Here is a 19,141-nt window from a genome sequence, read left to right as displayed (position 1 = left end):
TCATTGTGGTGTGGCGACATTGTTAACTTTTGTCATAGGCTCAGACACCTGGGTTCGACCTTGAAAAAATGCAGCTTGAAAGCTTTCGTGAGAATAAGCCTTCGTGGATTTGTTCAAGCCGACTTGTGAAGAGGAGCTGGGGTCAAAACCAATTCCCGTACTTTCCCCGGGCAGTCTAGATTCATTTATCATTCGGTCCATTAAATTGGACGAATTATTGAATTTATCTAAGACTTCAAGGAGTTCTTGCTCTCTCTTTTCTCTTGCTGTGCACTGCTCCTTTAGAGCGAGAACATTTTCCTCAAGTTGCTTCTTAGCAATGGCTAGCATTATGTTCTCAACTCGAACTTGCCTTAGAGCATTATAGCTAATCATAAGCCGAGAGTTCTCCTCCTTAAGCTTGGAGTATGTGCTTTTGATCACTTTGAGCTCCCTCATCATTTCGGTAATGGATTCATTGGAAGTTTGACTCCCTACAGAACTGGACTCTGCTGAATAACAAGAAGATGATTGAGAATTTACCTCATCCTCGTCAACCATAAGGCATAGATCTTCTGATTCTTGGCTGAACAGGCATAGCAATCCCTTTTCCTCTTCTGTGCTTTCATCGTCTGAACTTGAGCTTGAGGAACTACTTTCGGCCTCAACAGTGTCAGGAGTTTCGTTCACTACCATAGCCTTTCTTCTTCTTTCGTTTCTGGAGCTTGATGATTCAGGCTTGTCATTTCTTTTGTATCTCTCTCCAGTCTCCTTGGATGGGCTTTTGGTAGCGTTGCTATCTTGATGTTTGCTTACTATTGGATGAGGACAGTTAGCCTTGAAGTGTCCTGGTTTCCGACAGTTGTAGCACAGCAATTGCGAGTCTGAAGTTTCTGGCTTTGAGGTTTGAGGTGAGCTTTCGTGTTGCTTTCGGTGGCCCGAACGATGTGAGTCTTGAAAATTGTTCTTCCTCATGAACCTCTTCATCTTCCTAACAAATAGGGCATACTGTTCATCAGATAAGAATTCACAAGAGTTAGATTTTGACCTGTTAGATGTTGTTGCTTGTTGGTTGGCCACGAGAGCTACATTTCTCGTTTCTGATTCTTCGACATCTTTCGGTTCATGTTCAAACTCGTATGCCTTAAGATCACTGAAAATCTTGGCTGTGCTCGTCGTTTTCATGTCTCGGTTGTCTCTCATTGCAATGACCTTCATTTCCCAAGACTTTGCCAGACCACGAAGAATCTTCAAATTCTTTTCTTTCTCAATCAGTTCCTTCCCGAGATCTGACAGATCTCCCATGAGTCTGGTGAACCTCAGTTCCATGTCCATGATCGTTTCATTTGGCAACATTTTGAAGTCTTCAAACTTCTTCATAGCCACAGTCAGTTTGTTATCCTTCTCCTGTTCATCACCTTCTCCCAGATTCATCAGAACGTTCCATATTTCCACGGCATTCTTGCATTTTCGGACTCTGGGGAACAAAGAATTGTCAAGGGAGTTGTAGAGGATGTTTCGTGCTACATTGTCCAGGTTTTCCCTTGTCCTTTCTTCTGAGATATATTGATCTTTTGGCTTCGGTATCATCTGCTCAGCACCGGCTCCTTGAGCTGTGGCTTGTGTGTTCGCCATCATGACTGTGATTGGTCCAGTTGTTATGACGTCGCACATCTCGTCATGTATGGAGCAGCGGAGGGCCTGCATTCTTATCTTCCAGTCATCAAATTTAGAGAGGCTAAAAGCAAGCTGCTTAGGGCAGTTAGCATGATCCTTTTCCATTTTGCAAAAAAAAAAATTTGTGCAAAGCTGAAAATATGCAAATTTTCAGAGATTTGATAAGGGATCTATCAGGCAGTAAATGCAAAGCCTTTACCGTTCAAGGTATTTGGCTCTGATACCACTTGTTGGTCCCGGTAGAGTTATAGCGAGAGTCTAGAGGGGGGGGGGGGTGAATAGACTCTTTTCGTGTTTTGCCGAAAAACAACCTTTCGGTGTTTTGGCGCAGCGGAAATGTTACGTTCGTTTACTAGCTTTGCACGAGTTTTCGTTATTAGGAAACTTTCGTGAGAGATGATATGATGTAGGAAATAAATAAAGTGAGAAGATAAGGAGACGAGAGTTTTTATAGTGGTTCGGCTAACTTTGCCTACTCCACTCTTCTTCCACAACTTATGGAAGGATTGCACTATCACTCGTTAGTACAATTACACAAAGACTTCCTTTATCACTAAGCCGGACAGCCTAGGTTTTTCAACTTCGTGAGTTTACTCCGCCTCTATCAAAATGATTTCTGATTTCTCCAACGTGATGAAGTCTTGACTGATGAGGAATGATTGCTTCGTTCAAGTTGCAAGACTTCTTTAAGGTGTAAGATGAGTATCAATGAACTTCTTCAAGTATATTTGCACCTTAACACTGGTTCACAAAAGCTTGAGAGAGCTGAGAGCGTTTAAGAGCTTTTGCTTATAGATAGATCGAGTGATAAGAACCAGCACCTTCTTAGTTGGTGAAGGTGGGTTTATATAGGTGAGAAAAAATTCATCCGTTGGAGGGAGATGAATTTTTAAACCTATTGTCCAGTGGGTAAGGACCGGGGAGCTTCCCGCATTAAATGCTCCATTAATGAGGTTATACCTTGTAGCCGTTGATGACACGGAGAGCCTTAGGGTTTTGTCCTTTAGCTTCAGGAAATAGTACATCTTCATTTAATGTTCCTTGGTATGCGTGTCCCACAAGTTGAGGTCCTTTTGTTCCTAGGATGTTGTCAAGTCAGACAGTGGAGACATTCTTCTTGCTATTGATGAGAAGGAATGTCTTGAAGGATTGTCATCAATAATACTGTCCTTTCGTGCTAAGTGATAACTCCTGGTAAACTCTCGTTGCATTTGCTTCATGCTTCGTGTCTTCTTTCGTCTTGATGACCCTAACAACTAACCATAACTCGTCTTCATGTGTTTGACTAGCTTAACACGAATTACATGTGAGTTATGGCAACTTTCGTCTAGGACGAAAGTGGCGATTGAAAGTAATAACGGTTAGGGGTCTACTTTCTAGGCTACATTGGTATCAACAAAATCCTAATACAAGTGTTCCTAACAGTTATAATATTTTAAAAATATTTAGATCGATATACAATTGTATAAATTATAACATCAAATATTATATAATATAATTGAAAAATTGAGTTGTACCGATTATGTTTTCTGATGTTATCATTGCTTGATTTCGAGCAAATAATTGCCCAATTAATAGCTAACGTGTAGATATACGCATTCGATACTGCAATTTTAGATATTTTATATATCAGTGTTTAGGATTTGTATTAATTGGGCTAATTAGCTCGTTGTCTAGCAACTCAGTTATAGAAATTATTTATACGGAAGATATATTTCTTATGTAGATATATAGCAATTTTGTCATCTTTGTATAAAAAAAACATATAAAAAAAAAAACATAATATCATTGGCTTGAATTACACATTATTGAAAATCTCTTTGTAGAAGACATTGGTAGTAATAACAGAATTTTATCCATCTTCGTCTAGAGTTAAAACCATCAGACCATCACGACGGGTGACTCGGGAAAAAAGCCACATGATAAGTGCATTTATGTCCATATTTTTACCCCTTGTATAAACATATTTTGAGTGACAAACACTTTGATTTTATGCAAAGAAGTGCCTTAATTCCTTTGTTTATATCTTTTGATGCATAAATTGTAGAGTTGCAGGCAATTGTGTGCTTTTGAGGTATTTTGGATGAATTTGGAGTCAATGAGAGCCAAATATGAAGCTATGGAGATGGATGCAACACTTCCAAAGGAGTCTAGGGTGGTTCTTTCAATGGTCTTGGTCGTGTGGGCAAATCAAAGCAAAAGAGAAGCAAGCGACCATGCAATTGCAATTCCCGACCTGCACGTTGACGTCATGGTTTTTGGACCATATATCAAGCTAAAAACATCCAAATTACATGATTCTTGTCCCATTGCAAAGAAGACTCAAAGGGCTACAACTTATATTCAGACATCAAAGCCTAAAAAGGAAGCCACAGTGGTCAAAATCATCCTTGAAGTTGAAGTTCCGAACTTACAGATTTCACCCGAAACTGACCACTGTTTGGTAATTTGATCATATCTCGGCCTAGAAATGTCCAAATACAGTGATTTTTGCTCCAATGGAAAGAAGACTCGAAGCGCTACAACTTTCATGAAGACATCGAAGCCTAATTCTGAGCATAAAGTGGTCAAAATCAGCCTACAAGTCGGAGTTGCGTTGCAGAGAAGCACTCGACGCGTCGAGAATTTTCTCGACGCGTCGAATCTGGGCAGTGAGATCGCGTTTTGCAATCTGTAAATGCTCGACGCGTCGAGAATTACTCTCGACGCATCGAGCCCCCCGTCTCTGCTCTATTTTAGCTAAGTTTTCACTCATTTTTACTCGGTTTTGAACCCCATTCGAACCCTAACTATTTTCTACTCTTTCTTTTCATATTTTAGTGTTAGATTAGGTGTAGATTTAGGTTCTTTATCATATTTCAAGCTTGTATTCAAGGAATCAACACTTGGATTCCAAGATTTACCATCCATGTCTTAGTGAGGTTTTCTTCTCCCTTTTATCTCTTTATCTTGCAATGTTTATGCTTTACATTTATGTTTTTGTGTTCTTTATGCTATTGAATCGTGAGTAGTTAGTTTATGGACTTGAGTTAGGGTTGTATTATATATCTTGATGCTTGATTTGTGATTATTGCATAAAGGGGATTTTGCCTACCTAGGGTTCTTGAGTTTATGAAGGATTTGTGTTTGTATTTTGTTAATGCTTGGTGTACAACATTCATTGACATGTGTTAGAGGATTATTGGCCTCAATGAGAGTTGGGTCAAGATTTCAAGCCACTCCTTGCATAAACCCGATTTTTCCTATGAAAATGGAAGAAATTGGGGGTTTTAGATGCTTTGTGTTCTTGAAGAACTTGGAGTTGATTCACCACGAGAGTGGGGCAATTCCTTGTTCTAATCCTAGCTAATTTGCTCATGTGAGTGACTTATAGACTAGGATTCCTACGTGCATCCCCTCTATTCCTTGGTTGTGTGATTTTCCCCAATCCTTAGGTTGTGCTATGCATCTAGATGATAATGCTCCCTAGCTTGAGTCCTATTTCTTTATTTTGTGTTTATCTTTGTGTATATGTGTTAGTCTTATCATTTCCTTAAACTTGTAGTTTGCTTAGCTTCTTGTTGATTTCCTTATGCTAGTGCCTAGTTTATTGTGATTGTATATTGCGTGCCATATCCCCCAATCCCCTGAGGACGATATAACACCCGAGCTCACATCTTATTTTTGCTACATCAAAAATTGGCGCCGTTGCCGGGGATTGGAAATTTGGTGGTTCTATGTGATTGCTTGTTTAACTAGCATTAGAGTTTAGGGAATTTTAGGAGACTAAGTTTTGTTTTTATTTGCTTATTCTTCTTGTCAAGTTTACTTCATTTGGTTTGATTGAAAGAGATTTTTGCAAGATGGACCAAGGAGGATATTATAACTCTCAATCTTATGGGGGTTATGGAGACTACATGCCTCAACAAGGACACTACAATGCCCTATCCATTAGTCCTTGTACAACTCAAACCCCTCCTCAAAATAGCTACTATGATGCTCAATTTCAAGATCCTTACCCACCACAATCCTACCAAGACTTACCTTATCATTCCCTACCTCCATACCATAATCCATATCCTCAAGAATACCAAGATCCCCAATATGCTTTTTATGATCAATACCCTCAATGTTCCCAAGACTACAATCCACCTCAACATCCTTTCCCACCACAAGATTACTCTCCAAATCCATACCCTTCACCCATTCATTACACACCATACCCCCAAGACACTCAACCATCATATGATCATCACATCCATTCACCAAGTGTTGGGAAATTTGGAGTAGATGAGGAGACCTTGGCATTAGCTAGGCGTTGGGGAGTCACTATTGTACCCGATGTTGACATTGAGGATGAAGGATATCCCATGAGACCAAGTGAGGAAGAATATGCCAATAATCAATGGGAACCTCAACAAGAATGCCAACCATTTGATCAAGATCCCGAGATGAAGTTGATGATGGCCAACATGCTTATGCAATTGAATGAGCAACAAGTTCTACTAGACAACATGATGGCTCAAATACAAGGTTTGACAACTCAAGAACCCGTTCAAGAATTGTCTTCCAATGTAGATGTTCTACAAGAGTTGCTCTTGCCAAATGAAGGTCATGTGGTTGAAGAAAATAAAAAGCGAGGTGAGGACATTGATGGTGAAGATGAAGATGATGAGGTCTATGATGAATGCATTGAGATGGAGATGCCAGGTTGGGGAGAAAACGGAGAGTTGCAAGGGAATGGTGGTAAGGAGGAATTTGAAAATGGGGGCAATGAACAACTCCAAAATCCCCCGGTAGAAGAGGAGATGTTGAAGGATATTGAGATTGATAGAATACATGAAGTGATTGAGAAAACTCCTTCAATGGATGAAAACTCCTTTGGTGAGAATTTTTCAAGAGTTTAGGAACCGGGAGGAGTCAATATTCTTGAAAGTGTAGGCCCTCATTGGCCTATATTCATATCCAAGGATTCTTACTTCCTATTGGTGCATGATGAAGATCCAAGGTTTCCATTACTTGCTCAAGAAAAGGGTAATCAAGAAGAAAATTGGAATGGAGACTTTGCGTTTGGTAAATCTCATATCTACTACCAAGAATCAATGTTTAGGAAGAAATCCTTGTTTGACTTATGGATTAAAAATGGCTTTGAGGAAGGGATATGTTTGAAGTTTGATTTGGATGAGCATAGTTTCTTAAACTTTGAAGTGGTGAAGATGAGCTTAAGAGAATTTATTGATGGCTACCACTTGAAGTGCTTTTTGGAAGAAAAGGTCGATGGAAAGAAGGGGATCTTCATTCTCAAATCCTTTGATGGTTTACCTTGAGAGGTTGAGTCGAGCTAGCGACGTTAAACTTAGCGCTTCATGGGAGGCACCCCATGTTATCTTTCATTTTATTGCATTTTACTTTCTTCTCTATTTTTCTTTACACTTTTATTTTTGATATATCATGCTCTCACTTGTGCTTATTGTGCTACCATTTCTCCCTTGTGCTTTATTTTCTTTTACATCGAGGACGATGTAATTTCTAAGTGTGGGGGGTGGACAAAATATTGGAAAATTTTGAAATTTGGAAATTTTGAAACTTTTTGAAACCTTGCTTGGATGAGTCATTGTGCATAATGTTGGGTAAATTTCTCATCTTTGCTTGAAGTTGTGATCACTCCCTCTTTGTTGGTTTGTGGTTTGATTTGGTGGTGCTTGTTGCGATGCAATTTGTGATTGATGATTTGAGGTATAACACATGATTGATCTATTCTCTTGCCAATTGCCTTGTTAACCACTTAATAAATGAATCAATTCTTGATCTTGTGTGTTATGCATTGCTAGTGAAGGCTTATGTGAGATTCCGGTCATGGTTGTTTTGCTAGAACTTGCCTCATTACTCTCCAAGTGAAGTCTAAGATTTACATGTTTAGAAATGATTTAGGCCATTTTTGTTTAGCCCGAGCCTTTCAAGCCTACCCTTTACACATGTGTTTACCACTAGTTGTCCCCATTGAGCCTTTTGTGTTTGTTTAATAAGTGCTAAGCACTTGTCCCTTCATTGTGATTGTTTTTCCTTGTGTTAACCCTCATCATTTAACCCTTAACCCCTAGCCAAAATATTTCCCTCCACCCTTGAGAGAATAGAGCATTTATTCTTTTTCTTTGAAGAGATCTTTATTGGAGCTTGTTTTGTTAGCAATCCTCTTGATAATTTTGTCTAAGTGTGGGGGTATTGGTTCATGAAATAAGTTTGTTTATTGTTTTGCAATGAAAGAAAAGAAAAGAAAAAAAATAATGATGAGAAAATTGAGAAAAAAAAAAGTCATGAAAAAAAGAGATGAAATGAGAAAAATGAAAAGAAAAAGGAAGAAGAATAAAAGTTTGAAGCTTGATTCTAGTTTGTGTTGAAAGTTGTACTCAACCCCCACTACTTTAGAGTGTTGCTTTATGTTCCATTGTAAATTGCTCCTTAGCTTATAAATGTCATATCTCTTCTAGCCTCAATTGTGAATAAATGTGAAGTTCTCTCATTTGTTTATTTCCATACCCCTTCTTTGTTAGCCATTCACCCTTAGCCCCATTACAAGCCAAATAAAGACCTATTTGATCTTAGCAGGCAATCTTGGAGTTGAACTAGTGGGAGTATGAAGGGCAAGCCTATGGAATCTCATTCAAAGCCAAGTTTTGCATAATCTCAACTTAGTATTGTGCACACTTGATCCTCACACACTTTAATAATTTTGGTGCTTGGTTATTGGCTTGAGAATTGAACTTGTGTGGAAGGCTAAAATGATTCTTGAAACAAGTTGGATTGTGGTTTGATAGGTTGTGCAAAGTGGGAGTGTGATCAATTTCATTGCTAGGATGGTGATTTATTTCTTGTTTTTGCTTGAGGACAAGCAAATGTTTAAGTGTGGGGGAGTTGATAAGTGCATTTATGTCCATATTTTTACCCCTTGTATAGACATATTTTGAGTGACAAACACTTTGATTTTATGCAAAGAAGTGCCTTAATTCCTTTGTTTATATCTTTTGATGCATAAATTGTAGAGTTGCAGGCAATTGTGTGCTTTTGAGGTATTTTGGATGAATTTGGAGTCAATGAGAGCCAAATATGAAGCTATGGAGATGGATGCAACACTTCCAAAGGAGTCTAGGGTGGTTCTTTCAATGGTCTTGGTCATGTGGGCAAACCAAAGCAAAAGAGAAGCAAGCGACCATGCAATTGCAATTCCCGACCTGCACGTCGACGTCATGGTTTTTGGACCATATATCAAGCTAAAAAACATCCAAATTACATGATTCTTGTCCCATTGCAAAGAAGACTCAAAGGGCTACAACTTATATTCAGACATCAAAGCCTAAAAAGGAAGCCACAGTGGTCAAAATCATCCTTGAAGTTGAAGTTCCGAACTTACAGATTTCACCCGAAACTGACCACTGTTTGGTAATTTGATCATATCTCGGCCTAGAAATGTCCAAATACAGTGATTTTTGCTCCAATGGAAAGAAGACTCGAAGCGCTACAACTTTCATGAAGACATCGAAGCCTAATTCTGAGCATAAAGTGGTCAAAATCAGCCTACAAGTCGGAGTTGCGTTGCAGAGAAGCACTCGACGCGTCGAGAATTTTCTCGACGCGTCGAATCTGGGCAGTGAGATCGCGTTTTGCAATCTGTAAATGCTCGACGCGTCGAGAATTACTCTCGACGCGTCGAGCCCCCGTCTCTGCTCTATTTTAGCTAAGTTTTCACTCATTTTTACTCGGTTTTGAACCCCATTCGAACCCTAACTATTTTCTACTCTTTCTTTTCATATTTTAGTGTTAGATTAGGTGTAGATTTAGGTTCTTTATCATATTTCAAGCTTGTATTCAAGGAATCAACACTTGGATTCCAAGATTTACCATCCATGTCTTAGTGAGGTTTTCTTCTCCCTTTTATCTCTTTATCTTGCAATGTTTATGTTTTACATTTATGTTTTTGTGTTCTTTATGCTATTGAATCATGAGTAGTTAGTTTATGGACTTGAGTTAGGGTTGTATTATATATCTTGATGCTTGATTTGTGATTATTGCATAAAGGGGATTTTGCCTACCTAGGGTTCTTGAGTTTATGAAGGATTTGTGTTTGTATTTTGTTAATGCTTGGTGTACAACATTCATTGACATGTGTTGGAGGATTATTGGCCTCAATGAGAGTTGGGTCAAGATTTCAAGCCACTCCTTGCATAAACCCGATTTTTCCTATGAAAATAGAAGAAATTGGGGGTTTTAGATGCTTTGTGTTCTTGAAGAACTTGGAGTTGATTCACCACGAGAGTGGGGCAATTCCTTGTTCTAATCCTAGCTAATTTGCTCACGTGAGTGACTTATAGACTAGGATTCCTACGTGCATCCCCTCTATTCCTTGGTTGTGTGATTTTCCCCAATCCTTAGGTTGTGCTATGCATCTAGATGATAATGCTCCCTAGCTTGAGTCCTATTTCTTTATTTTGTGTTTATCTTTGTGTATATGTGTTAGTCTTATCATTTCCTTAAACTTGTAGTTTGCTTAGCTTCTTGTTGATTTCCTTATGCTAGTGCCTAGTTTATTGTGATTGTATATTGCGTGCCATATCCCCCAATCCCCTGAGGACGATATAACACCCGAGCTCACATCTTATTTTTGCTACATCACCACATACAATTAATCGTGATTAAAGATTGTTTTTTTCAGTAATAACTCAACGTGAGTTAGTGTTTGACCCTGACTTTTGTTGATAGTCACGGCATACGCGAGCATCAACGTGAATTGTTTTCGTTAGAACTTGAAGTGCAATCTCGTATCAAAAGGATGAAAGACATTTTGATTGAAGATTTACTTTTATTAATAGTATAAATTATTATTTCCTTATAAAATTACATAGAATTTCAAATGGATTTTCCCATTTATTACAGAGAATTTGTTCCGTTATTCTCACAATTATAATGGTTTAATTATTCTCAGAATTTGATAACCATTTTGACTTTAATCCGTGGTAACAATTCATTAGATATAGATATTAATTTGGGCGGGAATGTGGAAGAGGAGGATTTTACTTTTATTAATAGTATAAATTGATGTAAATAATAATTAATAAATTATTATTTCTTTATAAAATTACGCATAATTTCAAACGAATTTTCTCATTTATCAAGCAGAATTTGTGTCCATTATTTTCACAATTATAATAATTTAATTATTCTTAGAATTTGGTAACCATTTTTTATTTTTATGTACATATTGACTTTAATCTATGGTAATAATTCATTAGATATTGGTTAATTTTCATATAAAATTTTGTTACCAATTAAGCTTTATTAATTTTGTACTAATTAATTAATATTCATATTAATTTGGGCTAGAATGTTGTAAAAGAAGATTTTACTTTTATTAATATTATAGATAGATTAATTTAATTTTGAAATCATTGGTTCACATATTTCAATTATTTATTTTTTCTTTTATTATTCTCAGTGTAATCATAAATGATATTGCAATAATTAATTTATGATATTTATTGAATTGTATCTTTTTAAAAATATAAAATGTTCACATTTTAGGGTTTAAAAAATATATTAAAATTATTTTTTATTTTTAAAATATTTTCCAGCAACCCAAACACCCCCTTAGTCTCACATAAAAAACTAATAACGAAAAGTCATTTCACTAAGGAAATTAAAACTAATTAAAGTAAATCTAATCATGCTATATTTATTTGTAACAGTATATTAAGTTCATTTTGAAATTATTGGTTCACATATTTGAATTTTTTTTTAATTATTATCATTGTAAACATAAATGATATTGCAACAATTAATTTATGATATTTATCAAATTGTATTTTTTTTAAATATAAAATTTTCTCATGTTTAGGGATTAAAAAATATTTTAAAATTATTTTTTATTAGTAAGTATTTTTATTTTTAAAATATTTTCTAGCTACCTAAGCTCTCCCTTAGTCTCTAATAAAAAACTGATAAAGAAAATTCATTTCATTAAGAAAATTAAAACTAATTAAAGTAAATCTAATCATGCTATATTTATTTGTAACTGTATATTAATTTCATTTTGAAATCATTGGTTCACATATTTGAATTATTTATTTTTTCTTTAATTATTATAAGCAGAAATTATGATATTTATAAAATTGTATTTTTTAAAAATATAAAATTGACACATGTTATGAGGAGCTAAAAAATATTTTAAAATTATTTTTTATTAGTATGTATTTTTATTTTAAAATATTTTCCAGCAATCCAAACACTCCCTTAGTCTCCCATAAAAAAAAAAACTGATAAAGAAAAGTCATTTCATTAAGAAAATAAAACTAATTTAAGTAAATCTAATCATGCTATATTTATTTGTAACTGTACATTAATTTCATTTTGAAATCATTGATTCACATATTTGAATTATTTTAAAAGTACATATAATTAAGTTGATTTATTCCAAATTGTATTTCATATATATATTTTAATTCTAAAGATATGAATAATAATAACTAAGAGAATTGTACATAGAAATCAATAAAAAATGTAAATTCTAAATTTTGTATTAATAAATTTAAACTCTAATTACACGCATTTCCTTAAATGATTGTATAATACATTGTATATACACATAATATTTATTAATATGTATATAGGAAAATTCTATAATATAATTTCATTAATTATAATTTACATTGATAGATTTATATTTAAAAATTTAAAAAGTAGCATTTTAGATTTTGTATGATTATTATAATGCATAAGTGTATGTATGTATTTTTAAAAAAAAAAATATAAATATTCGTGTTTTGTTAATTTTATAATTTCATTTTTTTAATTATTTTTTATATTTTATTAATTATAATTTTATAAAATTGTCACTAATATTTCTATGGAAAAAATCTTATATTTCTCAATTTCATTAATTATAATTACCAAATATTGTGACAATTACCATAATAATTTCATTAATTATATTAATTATAATATTTGTTCTCTTTCAATATTTAAATACATTACCATAAAATTATCATAATAATTACACAAAAGAAGGAACGAAAAATTATGCGAATAATTACCTTTAATAAAAATTAGAAATTATAATGAAAATTAATTATATATTAAGGTACGTATAATTTATTTTGTACCAATAATATTATACATTAAGTATAAAAATATATATTTATACAAATTATCATAATAATTACACAAAAAAAAAGTGACAATACATAATTATTAGACAATAATATTAATAATTAATTATTGAGGCAAGTAAAATTGATTTTGTAGTAATAATATTATATATATATATATATATATATATATATATATATATATATATATATATACACTTTTAATTCTATTTTGATAAGCATAGTCTGTGTATATATTTTAAGAAAATATTCATTATTAAAAAGGAGATATAATTTAAAAAGTAAATTATTAATTTGATTGCCTAATATAATTGTCCTACTAGTTGATTCCATGCTACTATGTATAATTCATATATTTGAAAACTTTTTAAAGCTAGATACTCATTAATTGTCTTAATAATTAATATAATTTTTAGTCAATCAATATTTATGTTAGTGTTTTATTATTTAAAGAAAAACTCCAACATGTAATTGGCAATATTATTATGGAAAATTAAGATAGGGTTTAGCTTGGTGTCTGACCGTCTTTGGAGAAGACTGATTGACCAGTAAAGTCAACAGAAGCATCTCTGGGTCAAGCCACCAAAGGTCTGATATAGGAAAGTTTCTAAAAGCTGGCAGACGCGTTTTTGAGATGAATATTTTGGAAAGAATATCAGCGAATCATCTCTTGAGGTATGGACTAAAGATTCAAGATCTTTTTACTTCACGAATCCTACCTTTTACAACCAGAGTTATATTTGGAGAGTGTCCAAGTTAAGAAGTATATATACATATATACGTTCAGAAGTTAGGGTTGCACTGATTGAAGCTGCAGCTCGCAATATTAAAGGATAAACGTCTTTGGTTTTATGCCTCTTCTCAAGACAAAGAGTTCATGGTGATTATGAAGATGAACTTGAGAAGAATCAACACTGCTTAAACAATTGGATGCGAAGATCACTCAGTTGTGGGAACAACGTGGAAATGCGTCAGTGAAGCGGATTGCACCAGAGTTAGCTCTCCATTGAAGGGATATCATTGGACTTCTGGATGCATAGCTCTCTGACTTCAACAATTCACTAAACCTTTGTAGACTGGGTACTAACCTTGTGTGGAGCACTTGGGTGAGATCATTTTTCTCTGCCTTTATACATTGGATTCTAAGTTAGTGGATTGGACACATCGGTGATCGTCCCCCAGATGTAGATACACACTGTATCAAACCGGGTAAACAAATCCGTGTGTTACATTTACTTTCTGCCTTAGTCTTCCGCATTTCGTTATATCTGATTATCTATTTGAATGATTGACTTATCGTAAATCTGAGTTAATCAGTCCACTATTCTGTTGGCAAGAAAGTAAATCGAATATTATAGATTAAGAGAATATGCAAAATTACATGTGGTATCAGAGTTTTTAAGTCTACATAGTGACTTGATCCATACGGTAAAAGTTTTTGCATTTTTTCCTTAAGAAGCTGTTTGCTTTGTTATATGTTGTTGTATCTGGTCTATTCTCTGCCTGTGTGTTCTGGGTGGCCTTCTGACTGTAACAGGATGGATGCAAATATGAAACCACCGGAATTGGATGGTCACAACTATTCCTTCTAGAAAGCTCGAATGAAGATTTATCTCCAAGCTCAAGGCACGAGGGTTTACCGTACTGTTCTCACTGGATGGACTCCTCCAACAACCCAGAATGATGACGGAACCACCAAGGTCAAACACTTCCAAGCAACACCACAAGCTCCTCTAGATCTTCCTAGCAACTCACTACGCCCACCACTTGATCTTCACCAAAACCCCCAAACCCAACATAGAATAAGATAAAGATTTAAGAAGAGGTGAAGGAAAAGAGAAGGAAAACAATGTAGGAGCTAAGATCTTACTACTTATAGTCTTTGAGTGTTAAAAAGTTGAAGTCTTGACTTGGATCCCTTGAAGAAAGTTGAAGATGAATTCCTAGGGTTTCATGAAGAGAAAAAGGAGTGGAGAGCAAGAGAGAAGAGGAAGATATTTAGGTTTAGTCTTGCTAGGGTAAGAAGCTAAAATGCTGAAAATAATGTACATCATACAAGGGTAAGGGTATTATATGGGCTATGGGCCTTTATTAAATTCAAGGGGATCCAACTTTGGGCTTTTGCAATTGTAAGGATCGTAGGTATACCCCTTTGGGCTTGGGCTAGAAGAATTACTTATATTCTATACAAGGAATATATCATGAAGTCCATACCAAGAATCGAATTAGATGTATAAGACTTAGAATATTTGGGCTTTGAATATTTATTAGGCTAAGTGATTTACTCTATACTTTCTCTTCTCTATTTATACATTCACATACACACGTCTTGATAGGATATATACCCCGGTACCGACCACCTGTACGTCTATGGGATCGTTTATAGTCAGGTCAGGGTCGAGCGGTTCGGGACCCGATCTACGGATTAAAGTCAAGGGTGACGGGTCTACCCCGAGACGGGTCAAACCTGCCACCTTAGGCCTATAAAAAGGGATTTTTGTCCCTCTAAGATAGGGAGGACTCCATTAACTCTCTCGACTTACTCGGGAGGACTCCATTAACTCTCTCGACTTACTCTCTCTACACACATTTCTCCACCTTCTCTCTACACAAGAACAATGATGAATTAATAAAAGAGGCCTATTTACTCTATACTTCCTCTTCTCTATTTATAGATTCATATACACACGTACATATGGGAATTAGTACTATCATTTTACCGCGTCTGTGGGAACCGTGACAAAGAGTTGTGTTCTTACCAACAAAGCAAGAAAACGATAAAATTCTGGAAATGAGTAGAAATTCTAGGAATAGAGGGCTCGAACCCAAGCACCCGGGTTGCCAGCCAGAGCCCCAATCGCTGCTCCAATCTACTTCATCGGTTATTATCTCTGATTTTTGCCATTTGTGAAATCTGGTGGAGGAAAAGAAAATCAGAGCCTTAGATTTTTGCTGATTCTAGTTCCATCGTCAAGATCGTTTCAGTTTTTAGATACCACCTTCTTCACCGCCACTTCAGGAAGTGGCATGCACGCCATCCCATCTCCATCCACCGGTAAGAAGGAGAGGTACCAGCCGCACGCGAGGAAGAATATGTGTAGTAGAGGTGTTGCTCGCTGGAAAGTTTACCCCGCCTCTTTTGATCCTAAGTCCGTCCCAGAAGCTGCTTTTGCCAATTTATGCCGGAGTGAACTTCGACAAATCATTATTTTATGAGATATCACTGTTCTCAGCCACCAAAGCAACAAACAAGGAAATATAAGCCAAGAAACATAGCGGAGCCGTTGGAGAAGATGCCGTCAATCACCTTGCGTGGGTCCTTATTCCTCTCTTTAGGTTTTTCTTGTTAGATATACAATAGTCTAACTATATGAACCATAATATACGAGAAACCTAACCTCGTATGATAGCGGAAGCGAAACCGTGTTGATCTCCAGCCATAGTTGATGTTCCTGTTGTGTTGCCTCTTAACGGTAGACCGTCAGCCATGTTTTGCCTCAGACCTGACTCAGAACCCTAGATGGTGTATTGGTATCTACTGAGCGGTCTGAGTACCGTAACTGAATGTGCTAACTAATCCATAATCCTGTATCCCATCAATCCAGGTTATATTAGGCACAGAGTTTGGTTGACTAACAACTACTAGTTATTAAGTCCAACCAGACCACTTAATAAGCCTAGTCAACTTGCACCACTTAATTAAGGCCCCAATATATAATATACAATATATATTATTAGGGAAAATCTTACATTCTCCCACTTGGTGCAAGTACTAGCACAACCTTCACCAAAGAACAAAATACACGAATCATAGTGACATGTCCTCTATTTAATCAGAGTAGTGTCCATTATGGTCACATGCATTTTAATTCTCCAACTTAGGTCCTTAATGAACAAACCCTATGTTTATTCTCGGTACCTTAAGGGATGTTTCTCAAAATACATTATGTGCACAACTGAAGGAGAAAACACATCCAAATTGTACAAAAGAGTACACTGTATGATCTCTAAAACTTTATAAGCATGCCTTAAGTAGAGATCTCTTCATGTTAGCATAATGCTTACTATATTCCATGACTTCTTTATAAGTTAACTTTAAGTACTATCTCTAACGGCTAAGAGCTTGGAGTTAACACGTCTGTCACTCCCACTCATCAAAAATAGCCAAAAGATAGTCAAGTCACAGAAGCATTCCAATAACTTAGACAATAAACCAAATGTCCAAGTCCATAAATTTGGAATCTTAAACATACACCATAACTTCCCAAATAACTTCAATGTTCACTTTAAATGAACTGAACATAATGAGTCTTACTTATATGTCTCACAAAATTGTTTTGAGCCTTACAAACTAAAATGGCCCAAGATCAATTTTGAAGAAACTAAAGACTCTATTAATCACTGAAGAATTTAGTAAATGACAGTGCCCCACAAATTAAATGTTTTTGTTCTAATAAATTTCATAGTATTGTTGCAACATTTTCATAAATATGTTGCACAACCGAATGTTCAATAATTTGAACTTATGAATTTATATGAACAAATACAAGATTAATACTTGTGGAATCTTATGGACTTATTGTGTAACATACAATCCAATTTGAAACGTATGAAGCCAATTAAATCCATAAGCTTTAGTGGAGTATCTTAATGATCTTTTTCTAAATGATCACTCCCACTGATTAAAACATTCTTCAGCGAAATTAATAAAATGAACTTAATAATATACATACTCATAATTGATTTATTGACCAACTAACAAATGAAGACATAATTCCCCACCATTAGTTGGACATACTAAATAATCAATTTTTGGTTCCAATTAAAGTCCAACTAAATAATGAAGATATATTTCCCCACCATAGTTGGACATACTAAAAGAAACAAAATACATCTTTCAAAACCAAGATAGAATTTGGCTCAAAAGATACATTTTATCATTATTGGAATCCAAAAGGTATGTCAAATCACGTAACTTACTACAGTTAGTCCGAAAAACCGAGCAAGATTCGTGGATTAATTAATAAAAGTTGCTAAATTTTGGGAAGTGACTGAATACATGTTTTGCCAATGCAAACCATGAAACTTAGAATTATAATTGAACTGAATTTATAACTCTAAGAAATTGTGATAAAATTATCATTTAATGGGTGGTGGGATTTATTGACATAAAACTTGCCTTTGGGCTAAAGTTTTAATTCTATTAAATCCAATTAAGAAACCCTTATGATAATATTTTTCACAATTACTAAAGAGTCAGAAGAATCTAGTGACATAAAACTTGCCTGTGGGCTAAAGTTTTACTCAATTAAATCCAACTGAAAAATTTATTTATGATGAAACCATTATCAAATGAGTTGAAGAATCAAATGACATAAAACTTGCCTGTAGGCTAAAGTTTTAGTCAATAAGATTCATTGCTATCATTACGATAAAAAACTTAATCATGTTCCTTTTCTTAATCCCTGTGGGCAAATTAAGAAATATGATCTAAAGTTTACATCATAAAATTAAACTCCATGATAGAATTGGAAGTTATCAAATAAATTGATTTATTTCTATTGTCACTGATAAAACTACTGAACTACATTCCGATACATAATTGCCTGTGGGCTAAATTATGACCGTAGTCTAGTATTTCATCCTGATTAATTATACAAATATAACGAAATTGCCTGTGGGCTAAATTTCATCATATTACATACAATTAATCACAAATGATATGTCTAAAACTTTATGTGATCAAAATAAACCGCTTAATATATAATTTTAACAGATTACGAATGCTGTGGCTACTCCATAACCAAATTAAAATTATAAGATCACTAGACAATTATCAATTCATTGTCTACACTTTATGTGATTGAAACTTAACAATCTTAGGTAGCTGAATATGCTGTAGCATTTCCTTAATTAACCAAGATTGAAAACTCAAGATATTCCAGTAAATTAAAGATGCTTTGGCTATTCTTTAATGAACCGAAATAAAATCACATTGGCAAGGAATACTTAAAATTTTGACAAACAGATTATACCAGATTGTGATGGGAAAATCTAAATATACTCCGAGGAAAGGCGGTTAGAGACTAAGTCTCACTGAAAACCAATTCCTTAAATAGAGTATCAATTTAAGGAGACTAGTGGCACACGATGTCCATTAAAACTAGTATGTCTCCCCGATTCATATATACTTAATGTATAACTGTTTGGGAGTATGAACCTAAAATTGGAGGATATACACCAAAAAACTGAATGGTTCACCTATGATTAAAGCTTAAATGGTGAACTAAATTAGCGGATTAAACATGCTTAAATTCAGGCACTACCGCAACTGAAGTTTATGCATAAGT

General features: G+C 34.8%; 1 protein-coding gene across 1 annotated transcript; it reads right to left on the bottom strand.

The window, feature by feature from the left end:
• LOC109189564 lies at positions 1-1,761 on the bottom strand. The gene has a single exon (XM_019340175.1). It carries the CDS (start codon positions 1,759-1,761, stop codon positions 1-3), a length of 1,761 nt encoding a protein of 586 aa, XP_019195720.1.
• Between the last annotated feature and the right edge of the window lie 17,380 nt (positions 1,762-19,141).

This window comes from Ipomoea nil, unplaced genomic scaffold (assembly GCF_001879475.1).
Source record: "Ipomoea nil cultivar Tokyo-kokei standard unplaced genomic scaffold, Asagao_1.1 scaffold1558, whole genome shotgun sequence".
Classification (NCBI taxonomy): Eukaryota; Viridiplantae; Streptophyta; class Magnoliopsida; order Solanales; family Convolvulaceae; genus Ipomoea; species Ipomoea nil.
This window is presented reverse-complemented; position numbering and strand designations above follow the sequence as displayed.